A 13,048-nucleotide genomic window follows, 5' to 3' on the forward strand; every position below is an offset into this window, starting at 1 on the left:
CTCCAAGCTGATGCTTCTCATCTCCCTCCTCTGTCTCTCTAAAAAATACATACATACATATATAAATAGATGTCTTTCTTCTGGACAAAGATGATTTGAAAAATCAAGGTATATGTCAACCTGGAATGCTGAGGTTGCTGGTGTGATACCCTGGGCTTGCCCAGTTAAGGCACACAGGAGAAGTAACTATTATGAGTTGATGCTCCCCGCTCTTCTCCTCCCTTCTCTCTCTCTCTCTCTCTCTCTCTCTCTCTCTCTCTCTCTGAAAACAGTAAGTAAAATCTTATAAAGTAAAAAAAAAAAAAAATCGAAGTATGAAAAGCATACTGCTCCTGCTAAAATATAACTATTAATAATTGGCGTAACACCATCTTCCTGACGGGTACAATTTCTGAAAGGAATCATGCATGACAAGAAGTACCATCCTTAAATTTTCAGATTCGCTCTGTTCCTCTTACTGCAGATCCTTAAAATTCAGCTGTAACCTAAAATTCTTCCCTTTCAAAAGTTACGTGAACCTGACCAGGTGGTGGCACAGTGAAGAGCATCGGACTGGGATGCGGAGGACCCAGGTTTGAGACCTCGAGGTCACCAGCTTGAGCGCATGCTCATCTGGCTTGAGCAAAGCTCACCAGCTTGGATCCAAGGTCGCTGGCTCAAGCAAGGGGTCACTCGATCTGCTGAAGGCCCACAGTCAAGGCACATGAGAAAGCAATCAATGAACAACTAAGGTACCGCAACGAAAAACTGATGATTGATGCTTCTCATCTCTCTCCATTCTTGTCTGTCTGTCCCTATCTATCCCTCTCTCTGACTCTCTCTCTCTGTCTCTGTAAAAAAAAAAATTTTTTTAAGTTACTTGAATCAGGCCACTTCTACTCAATTTCTAAGAGAGAATAAAAGCAGTTAAGAGATTAGAGTGTAACTCCAAGCTGTAAGAGCTGCAGGTTCATTCAAAATTGTTTTAATTTACTGACTATGAAATAGGAATTTTTTACCCTGTTCTAGAAATAACCATGAAACTCAAGTCACCTCAAAGACAAATGTTCTCATTTTGGTCTGCCTACCATTCCACCCTATAGTCGGCATTGCCATATTCTCACCTTGGATGCCAACATTTAGATTCCCTGCGCTGTGAGCGACAGCCAGCTTTACTTTGCTTCATCCAGAAAGAAACTATTCCCTTTCCACTTTAGTTTTTGAATTTTCTAATTTTTATAATTAGATTAATAATAAAAACCAGTGATTTTCAACCTTTTTCATCTAATGGCACACATAAACTAATTACTAAGATCCTGCAGCACACCAAAAATATTTTTTGCTGATCTGACAAAAAAAAAAATAGGTGTTAATTTTAATTCATTCATACCAGACCGCTATTGTTGTTTTGGCTCTTGTCATTTATTTTTTTAATTTAACAAATCTAAGGGAAAAGAGATCAATGCCCCTGATTGTATAATCAGGTATTGCATGTTTTAAAAATTCTTGGGACATACCTGTTGAAAATTGATGATAGAAACAAACAAAATCAAATTGAATTAAAATCTCCTTCAAATACTCCTACTCTGCTATTACCAAAATTAAACTTTTCATGTACCTTCTTTCAGCTTCATCCCACGCAACTATATACATATAAATTATGTGTAGTCTAATTAAAATGTACTGCTTTGTAGTCTTCTCAATCAGCATTTAATGTCCCTATGTTATTTTTAAAGGGAAAAACACTCCCAAAATGTTTAGTTAAAAGCAGAAATTATGGAACTCTATTATTCAATTAACACTTTGGATCTAGATAGAAAGTTTGACAGCAATGAACAAGCTTGGTAATTTCAGATGGGATACAAAGTATGAAGCAATGGGAAAAATAAAATCCTACTTTAATAGTGCTTATTTCAATCCCTTATAGCCTCTCTGCAGTCCATTTTGAATTTAAAACAATAACTACATGACAATATCAACAAATAAAAATGGAAATGAAATTCTATACTGTATTTTGTCCCAGCTGACGAAAGCTAGTAACAGAAATATATTAATTATAACAATATTTTCTCCAAGGTTAAGAAACAGAACCCAGCATCTAAGATTACTCATTTGAACAGATACCTGAAGATAGATTCCTATAAAACTAAGTACACAACTGTAAAGTCATACTAGAATGTGCTTCCTATATGACGTGTATTATTTTTTATTGCAATATTCTTCACTAATAATGAGGTACAAGGCATAAGTTACCATGAAATAAAGGTAAGCTTAACTATCTTCCCACCAAGAAATACATGTTTTAAAAATAACACTGAAGCTAATTTTCAGAAAATTTAATAACTTCACAATTAGCTTATAACTTAAGAGATAATTAATCTGCATATTTAATTTAATCTTCAACCAATAAGAAACTTCTTACACTTTAGTTCTTCTAGTCATGTCCCTTTCTGTAAACAACACAGAATTAAAAGTACTCCTTTTAAAAGAAACTCTTTAAAAAAGAAAGAAAAGCTTTTTGCACTGTGCATAATTGTCTCTCCCTTATATATCCAACTTTATGTGACTCACAGAATAACAAGTTTCTTTTGTAATTTATTTGTTTTATACATGAGAGGAGGAGAAACAGTGAGACAGACTCCCACATGCGCCCTGACCAGTATCCACCCAGCAACCCCAGTCTGGGGCTGACGACTGAATCAACCGAGCTATACTCAGCACCTGAGGCCAACACTTGGACTAACGGAGCCACTGGCTGTGGGAGGAGAAGAGAGAGAGAAGGGGCAGACAGAGGAAGAGAGAAGCAGGTGGTCACCTCTCTTGTGTGCCTTGACTGGGAATTGAACACAAACATCCATATGTCGGGCCGACACTCTACCCACTGAACAAACTGGCCAAAGCCACATGTTTCTTAAGTTAGTCTTAAATGAAACCATATGTTCAAATCATGTCTATAATTTAAAAGAAATTGATTCCTTTGATTTCTCAATAAAGTACCTTTGTCAACAGTTTATAAATAATAGATATTTTAGTGTTAGCTTTTAAAGAAATTATTAAAAGCGATTAAAAATTAAATACATACCATTATCGAACATTCCACAAGACCAACCGGTTCTTTTTACACTGAACATATGTTAAGCTTTTCTTCTGATAAGGCTCTGTCATCAGTGCTATGCAAAGAATCCTCCATCCCTCGGGACATACCTTCAAGTTCAATCCCTTTCAAAGTAGTATTAAGTTTATCGAGAATAGCTATTTCGTAGTGACCACAACTCCTCTGTCACCCACAGCAAGCATCTCTAAGGGGCTGGACATAATGCCATAGTGCATGCTTGTCATCCATACTTTTATTCAGCATAATCATTTTGCGAAAAGCACTGTTTTAATAATAGCTGGGCCTCAACAGAGTAGTACAGGAGGTCGTTGTTAGTTGGGTATTAAATAACCCTAAATATCAAAGACTAGTTAGTATCTAACACTCACAAATTCATAAAATGAGTTGCATACAAATAGAAAATAATACTAAAGTTGATGTTATTTCCACCTTTGTAGGAGGCAGAACTACCCGTTAGATGCTTTGCTTGATTTTTCATGTATATTTTATAACAGCAATCAAGATTGGTTCATACTTTCACACAAAAAGTCAAGTAATCCAAATTAGTCAAGAGCTCAGAATGGATAAAGGTCACAAGAAATCAACTCTTTTTAGGCAAGTTAACCCCTTGCATAAAGACCAAAAATAGATAGATAGATAGATAGATAGATAGATAGATAGATAGATAGAGCAAGCCCTATTTTGCATAGAAAATAAAGTCCCAAATAACTCAATGACTTTCTAATGAGTTTCTGCAACTGAGTGGGTTCAAACTTTTTAAACCATAATCCACAGTAATCCACTACTTTTCCCACTTCTGAGCTTGTCGTTTTCCTGCCTTCCCCATCAACCGTCACATGTCCTATACTTTTCTTCCTCACATCACAGTTCTGTACATTTGTTTGGAAATGTGGGTGTCTCTTAAGACTAAAACTATTCTGTGAGTGGAAACTAGAAACACGGCAGTGTTAAAGTAAGACTCTCCCATCTTTGAGTTCTGATGTATTATTATCCTTCCCAAGTCGAGAATGTTAATTATTTTTACATTATCCCTAAAGGAAGGATTTGCTTAACAGATTTGTAATTTATCTGAAGTTACAGAAAGAATGAATACACTATTAAAAAGGATGGCATTTAGGCCCTGGCCAGCTGGCTCAGTGGTAGAAGTCCCAGGTTCGATTCCCGGCCAGGGCACACAGAGAAGCAACCATCTGTTTCTCCACCCTTCCCCCTCTCCTTCCCCTCCCGCAGCCAAGGCTCCATTGGAGCAAAGTTGGCCTGAGTGCTGAGGATGGCTCCATGGCCTCTGCCTCAGGTGCTAGAATGGTTCTGGCTGCAAAGGAGCAATGCCCCAGATGGGCAGAGCATCGCCCCCTGGTGGGCATGCCGGGTGGATCCCAATCGGGTGCATGTGGGAGTCTGTCTGTCTGCCTTCAGGCTTCTAACTTCAGAAAAATACAAAAAAAAAAACAAAACAAAAAAAATAAGATGGCATTTAAATACCCTTGAACATAAGTTTCAATTGAATATGCCAGAGACTTTTCTCTCTCTCTCTTTTTTTTTTTTTTTTTTTTTTTTTTTTTGCAAGAATGACTGAGAGAGGGTGGGGGAGAGGGAATGAGATTAGGAGCATCAACTCATAGTGGTGTCACTGTAGTTCTTCACTGTAGTTGTTCACTGACTGCTTCTCATAAGTGCCTTAACCAGGGGGGGGGGGGCTCAAGCTGAGTCAGTGACCCCCTGCGCAAGCCAGTGACTTTGTGATCATGTTGATGATCCCACACTCAAGCCGGCAACCCCACACTCAAGCCAGATGAGCCTGTGCTCAAACTGGAGACCTCGGGGTTTCGTACCTGGCACCTCAGCGTCCCAGGTCTATGCTCTATCCACTGTGCCACCACGGGTCAGGCCAGACCTTTTCTATTTTCAAAGCTGTTGTACAATCTTAGTTGAATTCACTCAGGGTGATTTCTGCCCTAGCAGTCCCTAATATAATTCTACTTTCACCGGTCCCCAAGTACAGAAAAGGCTGAAAACCACCACTTTAAAAAGGAATGGCCAGGAAGGATAGGGCCTCCGTCTCTCAGTCTCTGCAGGAGGACAGAATCCTAACTTCTATGGTTGTCAGCTAAGAGACACAGCTGGCCTTATCATTTTCACTGGCCAAATCTTTATGGTTTTTCACTTCCCTGACTCGACTGAGCCAAGAGAGCAACTGTCTATGCTTGACTCTCCCTTTAAAATTCCCAGTCCCCCTCCACAAATCCAAGTTGAGTTCAGTTCCCACAGAACCTTTTCCTTATTGTAGCAGGACATTACTAAGATCTGTCTTTACCACTTTGATGTCTGGTTCTGTTTATCTTTGACAAAAATGAATATAGTTCTTCAACAAAAGAAACAAAAGAAAACATGAAGGGTTTCAACTTCATGAAGTTATCATAATTCAAGGAGTCAACCAGTCAGCACTGGGGGTCAAACAGGGTCCCTGGCAATCAGCAAGCCCCAACCATTTATGTTACAAATGATGAATCGAAGGCCCAAAGAGATAAAGTGACTTACCTAAGGTGATTTCAATAAGGGACTGGATTAGAAAGGGCTAATTCAGCATGACTGTCTTCCTGACTCCAAAAGAAAAATATTCTTTCTCTTGCATTCTCATTGGTAAAGGTAACATTCACCATTAACCACTCAAGATCAAACATGAATATATATTAACCTATATAACACAAGTTTTCACAATTCTACTATATATACCAACAACTGTAGATTGAGGAAAGTTAGTTTGGTGCAAGTACACATAAGATTCCATTTCACTCAGGGAAGACTGTTTCAATAGTCCTAGGCTAATATATGAAGCACCTTTGTGAAGAGAAACTACTTTCACACACAAGCTAAGAAACAAAACCATATGCATAAACCCAAAGGAGCCCCAAAAGATTTAGACAGGTCTTAAAAACAACCAAAAGGAGAAAAATAAAAGTAAATAAAAGATCCTTTTCTGCACTTACCAGCAAAGCATTTGGAACAGAGGTTCATAGTCTTGCTGGACCTGGGGCAAAAAAGAAAAAGAAAAAAAAGAAAGAAGAGCTAAAAATTCAGTATCACTGGCCAGGCAACTGAACTAATAAACTAATGATAAGTCCCTAACCAGCCACACCTCCCCCACAATAAAACAAAAACAAACAAAACGTAACACTTTGTATTTGTGAGTTATCCAATAAATTATTTGTTGTGGTTAGTGGCTTAAGATGATGGCACAGGAGTCAATTTCTCCCACACGACTACCACACCCTCGCTGTCCACACTGGAACCCACACCACAAAGTTATCACTACGGACGAGGAAAACTTTGTAAAGGGGTACAACTTTCTCCCCGTACACACATTTATTTATCTTCACAGCACTATTTGAACATTTATTTCATCTTCTTTACCCTCATTCTAGTACACATTCCATAATGTGACAGATCTTGGTCCCATTATGACCTGGTTTAAAATTCTTTTTTCAGATGCTCCCGATCAAGTTATTTTTCATGTTCTTTCATCTGTTAATATAATTCACTGAATGGTAAGGTGGATTGGCACTTAACATATATTATCTTAATAATCTTCCCAACATCCCTGAGATGGGTGTTTCCATATTGCTTTGTTTGTAAAATGCACTTTTAAAAATATCATAGTAACATTTTCTATAACCAGGAAAACACCATACAATTGGCTACAAGGGATGACTAATGTAACAAGGATTGAGAGGTCTCAGGAAATCAAGGATATACACTCTCATGCCCAGGTGACAAGTGAGCAGCTTGCCCAGGGTCACGCAGTTGGGGAACTGCAGAGGAAGTATGTGACCTCGGGACTGAGCTACCTCCACAAGCCACGCTGCCATCTTTGTTCACAACACAGCACAGCACCTGTCACTTACACAGCAGCCCAGGCACAACAAGGGGGAATCAATAACAACTTTTCGGTTAAGTTCTTCATTGCTGTTTCCCTTCCTGATTCTCTCCCAAGTGGACTCATCCCTACAGCTTTCTTCCAAAAGACTCTGGGATCCGCCTGTGTTGGATAAATTGACCTATCTACAGCCTCATTCCTCATCAACTCCCCCCCCCCCCCCCCCAGTATCTTAGTCTCTGCACAGAGCTGCTCCTACACATGGAATAAATCAACTCTCTTCTGCATTCCTCAGTAAATGTTATAACTAATGAAAGCCTCTCTCAGGAAGTATTCTCTGATGACTATCTTGTATTCCAATGTAATGGAACCAAAGATCTAATGGTTAGTAACTGTCACAGGGTAACAAAATTTGGGGAGGGGGTGTCATTACTTCTCTTTCCCAAAGGAGATGGTATTATTAACAGGTAGATCTTTCTTTAAGACTCTGCTTTAATATAAAGACACCAATGGAAGTAAGGAAATTTAAGTATCAATAAATGCATACAAATGAATAAATGGACAGAAATGGATTGAGTGGCATGTACCATTATTTTTCAATAAAAATTAATTTATTATTAATTTTAATGGGGTGAAATTGATCAATCAGAGTACATATGTTCAGAGAAAACATCTCCAGGTTGTTTTGACATTTGATTATGTTGCATACCCCTCACCCAAAGTCAAATTGTCCTCCATCACCTTCCATCTGCTTTTCTTTGTGCCCCTCCCTCCCCCGCATATACCATTTTTTTTTTTTTTTTTTCATTTTTCTGAAGCTGGAAACGGGGAGAGACAGTCAGACAGACTCCCGCATGCGCCCGACCGGGATCCACCCGGCACGCCCACCATGGGGCGACGCTCTGCCCACCAGGGGGCGATGCTCTGCCCATCCTGGGCGTCGCCATATTGCGACCAGAGCCACTCTAGCGCCTGGGGCAGAGGCCACAGAGCCATCCCCAGCGCCCGGGCCATCTTTGCTCCAATGGAGCCTTGGCTGCGGAAGGGGAAGAGAGAGACAGAGAGGAAAGTGCGGCGGAGGGGTGGAGAAGCAAATGGGTGCTTCTCCTGTGTGCCCTGGCCGGGAATCGAACCCGGGTCCTCCGCACGCTAGGCCGACGCTCTACCGCTGAGCCAACCAGCCAGGGCTGCATATACCATTTTTAACATGCCTACTTATGTGGTAAGCATGATGCCAGATGCCTTTAACCCTATTTTACCAAATAAGGAAACAGAGGCTCCAACAGGGTATATAACTGGCCAAAGGTTAAAGAACACGTCTTTCTAACTCTAAAGCCTGTGTTCTCTCCGCTACGTCAAACTTTGGCCTGTGCTGCCCATACAGAAGGAGAGGAGTAATTTGAGAGAATGGTCCCACAACTAAAGATTTAAACTATGGTAATCAGGTCAGCTCCCTAAGAAAGTAAAGCCTTTCACATGGTAAAAGCACAATGTCTGCCCTCTCCTCCAAAAACGTACACACAGGAGGGGGCCACCCAAGGCCGCCAGTCCCAAGGCACAGAAGATCTGAGGATAAAGATCTTCCATTACTCGCACTGCGCCCAGGGAAGCAGGCCTCTCCAGACGGGGCTGCTCCCTCTTATCCACGAGTGCCATCAGAGCCAGGGGTAACTTGTCACCACCTCTACTGCTTCCACTGTCCAGCAGGAATCATAAAAAGCCTACAGAGAACTGAGGGAGCTCAGCACCCAGTTTACTAATGTTAATATCTGAGTAAGCTGGTAAGAAAACAATGGCAAACTAGTATTTTTCTCTGCATCCTGTTACCTCTCCTCAGATACTTTACATCTTCAAACTACTGCTATATCTTTATATTACCTAAATGAGATCCATTCCACTTTTTGTTTAGGAATTTTTCAGCAATATGGTTAATCTAGTTATAAATGAAATAATACAGCTACTGATATTTTAATCAAAACAGAGATGTCTGAAATCTGAAATAAACTGGATTTGGGATATAGAAATAATGGCCACTGATAGTGCTAACCTGGACCCCACGGGTCAACAACAATGAACTCAAAAAAACAGGCAGAGGCTTCTGAGAATTTTGTTCCTTTTTCATGTTCAACATGTAAAACTTGAAACTAACCACAGGCTCACAACTACTGGCTGTCCACAGAAAACCAGTGGGATCAACAGGCACAGTCTGAGAACAAACAGAGGTCTCCGCGTGGCAGCAAACATAAAAGGTAAATAGGACTTCCTTATGTCCCCAGTACTCCAAAGAAATAGTCCTCACAAGATCTCTAGTGGCTACTATGCTTCTAAATCAAGGTCTAGTTGTCTGAATAATGACCACCCAAAGATATCAAATCCTAAGCCCTGAAGTTCACCTTATTGCAAAAAAAAAAAAAAAAGGTCTTTGCAAATTATCCTGTATTACCCAGGTGGGCCCTCAATGACATTACAGTGCTTTTGTGAGAGGGAAAGGGGAATTCAGCGAGACACACAGAAGATGCCCTCACTGGAGATGGAGGCAGGGACAGGAGAAATATGGTCTCAACCCCAGGAATGCTGGGGCAGCTGGAAGAGGCAAAGAATGGATTGTCCCCTAGGCCCCCTCGCCTGGAGGGAGGTCAGTCCTGCCAAATTTGGGGACTTTTAGCCTCCAAACTTTAAGAGAATAAATTTCTGTTGTTTAAGCCATCAAATATGTGGTAATTTGTTACAGCAGATCAGTAAACTAATACACAGAGTTATGTCTCTAATCTCTATTTACTCCCTTTCTCAGCAACATTCAACCAGATTCTTCTTGAAACTACTTTGACTTCCTGTCACTCAGACCCTGATCAAATCTGTCCCCACCCTCCAGCTTTTCTCCCACCTAACTGCTCCCTTTTAGCCACCTTTGCTGACACTTCTTCCACCAAGACATTATCTGGAGGTCCCAGGACTCAGTCCTCATTACCTCTACTTCCTGCTTAGGGATTTTTATGCAGTCTCATGACTTGAATATATGTATAACCTACAAATGTACACCCTCATCCCAAACCTCTTCACCTTGCTCCAAACTTACATATTTAACTGCTTATTCAACATCTCAAATCCAACATTTAAAACTAGACCTCTCAATATTCCCCCCAACTGTGCATGACCCATTTTGTCCACCTTTGTAAATGACAGTATCTTCTTCCCAGTTGCTCAACTCAAAATCCTAGAGCCCAACTTTGATTCCCATCTTTCCAGCAGTCGCTCATACACAATACTAAGCAAGATCCACTAGCTCTATTTCCAAATAGACCTCACATCTATCTACTTCTCTGCTTTGTCAATGTCCCCCCTCTGGCCACCATTAACTCTCACTGGGCCTGTGTAAATGAGGTTTTATTGGTTTCCACATTCCCACTCTTGACCTTTCACAATGATTTCACACATAGCAGCCAGAGTAATCTTTTAAAAACAAGTTAGATCACGCTACTTCCTTGCTTTCTGCCATCACAATTTCCTATTACATTTAATATAAAATTCAAACTTCTTACCAAAGCCTTGAAGTCTCCTCACAATCAGGCTCTGCCTACCTCCCCTCCTCATTTCGTACCATTTGGCTCCTCTCAATTACCACAGTACACTGTCCTTTTCCTTCTGTTCCAGAATGTGTTGTAAAGTTCTTACCAATGTTGTCCCCTCCATCCTTAAATCACTGAAGACTGGTTCTTTCTTGTCACTCAGATCCTGATTCAAACCTCCTCAGCAGGTATCACCTGAACACCCAGTTTAAACCAATCCCTCTTCCTATTTCTTTCCCATCATTCTCCATATATTACCACCCACCTGTTTGCTTGTTGAGTATCTTTCACCACTAGAAGTGTCACAGAACAAAGACCCTCTTGGCCACTCCTATTTGATACTTAATAGGCACCCAAAAACTTATCTGTTACTTTAAGTAAAGAAATGAATCCTCTCTTGAAAGCATGCACCTTGAAAAATCTAAGCAGATTTTAAAAACTTATTTTGTAAAGGTCATTCAAACACCATCGTGGTCAGGCAGAGCGTCCACAATTCCTGTAGCTGTCTGCCTGTCATCTCTTAGGAGCTCTGTCACACCGTATTAGCTACAACTGGTATATAATGTCACCCTGTGTATTTAGCCATGATTTGTTACTCAGGAGGTAACAAGTGGCAGGCACTTTCAAGAAGTTTCTTTCCAATGAGATAAAGTTGGGGGGAAAACAGCTTAATTATTTTTTCTTCTTTCAATAAATCATGTTTAATATTTTCTGGTTTTAAAAACGCATTCTACTTGTACAGAATTTAGAAAAAAAACATAAGTATTTATGCAAAAAACAAAGATTACTGATAATCCTACCCCCAAAACAAGAATGGTTAACATTCTGAAATAATTCTTTCCTATGGATATTCAAAATTAAGAATGGTAAAATTGAAAGTTTGTATTTTATTATACTTTAAGAGATACATCACATATTTTCCATATATGACATATTTCACAAAGAATTGTATAATAAAAATTCATTTATAATTTTATATTTACACTTAATATTTCTTAATGTCATTAACATTCTTCAAAAACACTCCTGTTGCTCTATGATACTCCATTATATACTAATACTATAATTTGTTTACTCACTCTTCCTGTTTGATATTTAATCTTTTCCCCAGATTTTTTTATTATAAAAATTGCTATAATAAGCATCTTTGGACATAAATCTTTGGTCATAAGTATTTGAATAACTTTCTTTAAAACTAATTCTGAGGAGACTGACTAGAGGGAAAAGTATGATTTGGTAAGTATTGCTTAATAACTTCCCAGAGTTCTGCCCATTTACACTCTCATTAAAAAATCTGAAAGTACTTCTTTAATCCACTCTCACCAGCATAAGTATTATTACTTTCAAATCTTTGCTTGGAGAAATGACTATCTTACTTTAATCACATTTTATTCTGAAATAAAAAATTTTCCAATTTTGAAGGATATTAATTTTTAAATATTAAAGTAACCTTCCAACTAATTCATCTTGGGAGTTAAAATAAAATTCCTAATTTCTGAAAATTCTAGAAACATTTTATTTGTAATATTTTCCTGACATCCATACACCACCACAATCTCTTACCACCCAGAAAAACACATGCATGCATGCCAGGTCCCACCACCAAATATTTTAATATAAATGTACAAATAAAAAACTCTGTCACTATATCACTGTCCTCAACAACACTTCCTTTTATTTATCCAACAAAGGGGAAGAAACTGAGTGAGGCACAAGAAAAATAAAGAGTCAAAAGGACAAACAACAGTACCAATGCATGACTATACCAAACCTTCAAGTCTACGGTCCCTACATTTCTCTAGGTTAAGTACAGATCATAAAACTAAGTCTATGACTACAAAGGGATCTCTCCTTTTTTTCTTTTTTAAGATTTCTTTACTTACTGATTTTAGAGAGGGGAGAGAGACACACACAAAAGAGGGAGGAGGGAGGAGCAGGAAGCATCAACTCAGTAGCTGCTTCTCGTATGTGCCTTAACTAGGGCAAGCCTGGGGTTTCGAACTGGGGAACTCAGCATTCCAGGCCGATGCTTTGTCCACTGCACCACTACAAGTCAGGCAGAGGGATTGCTGATTGGTTTCTCAGCAAAAACCAACTAGTCACATTTCCTAATTCAATGTTTTTTAATAATCCAGAGGAAGGGAGGAAAGGCAGGTGAAAAAAGAAGAAAAAAATAAACCGCAACACCGCGTCCTCTTTTCCTTCCAATTGGCTTAGAGGTAAGACTAGATGACAAAGATTAGAAAAAATCTGTATGCCACGTCATACATTTTAGAACCAGAAAGTCTGATTTCCTTCAACAGCTAAGCAGCAAACCACTCTACTAAATCATCACTCTCTGCTCATCCCAAACAACATGAAAAGGGTCAGTCCAAAAAGATGACATCCTAGCTGGCAGTGACAAAGGAGGCTTTAGACAGTGCATTCAGCCTGTCTGAGCTGTTACACATCACTCTAAATCACTCAGATGATGTCTGCAATGTTTTTTTAATGTTTCTTTATTGATTTTACAGA

At 39.4% G+C, this 13,048-nt stretch overlaps 1 protein-coding gene across 1 annotated transcript in view; it reads right to left on the bottom strand.

Moving 5' to 3' along the window:
* Nucleotides 1-13,048, bottom strand: part of ZFAND3 (zinc finger AN1-type containing 3) — a 301,844-nt gene that overhangs the window by 213,111 nt on the left and 75,685 nt on the right. Inside the window, exon 2 of the mRNA XM_066359506.1 lies at nt 6,082-6,122. Coding sequence (XP_066215603.1) covers nt 6,082-6,122 — 41 coding nt within the window. The remainder of the gene's footprint in view (nt 1-6,081; nt 6,123-13,048) is intronic.

The sequence above is a fragment of the Saccopteryx leptura genome, chromosome 1 (genome assembly GCF_036850995.1).
Source record: "Saccopteryx leptura isolate mSacLep1 chromosome 1, mSacLep1_pri_phased_curated, whole genome shotgun sequence".
NCBI classification, from domain to species: Eukaryota; Metazoa; Chordata; class Mammalia; order Chiroptera; family Emballonuridae; genus Saccopteryx; species Saccopteryx leptura.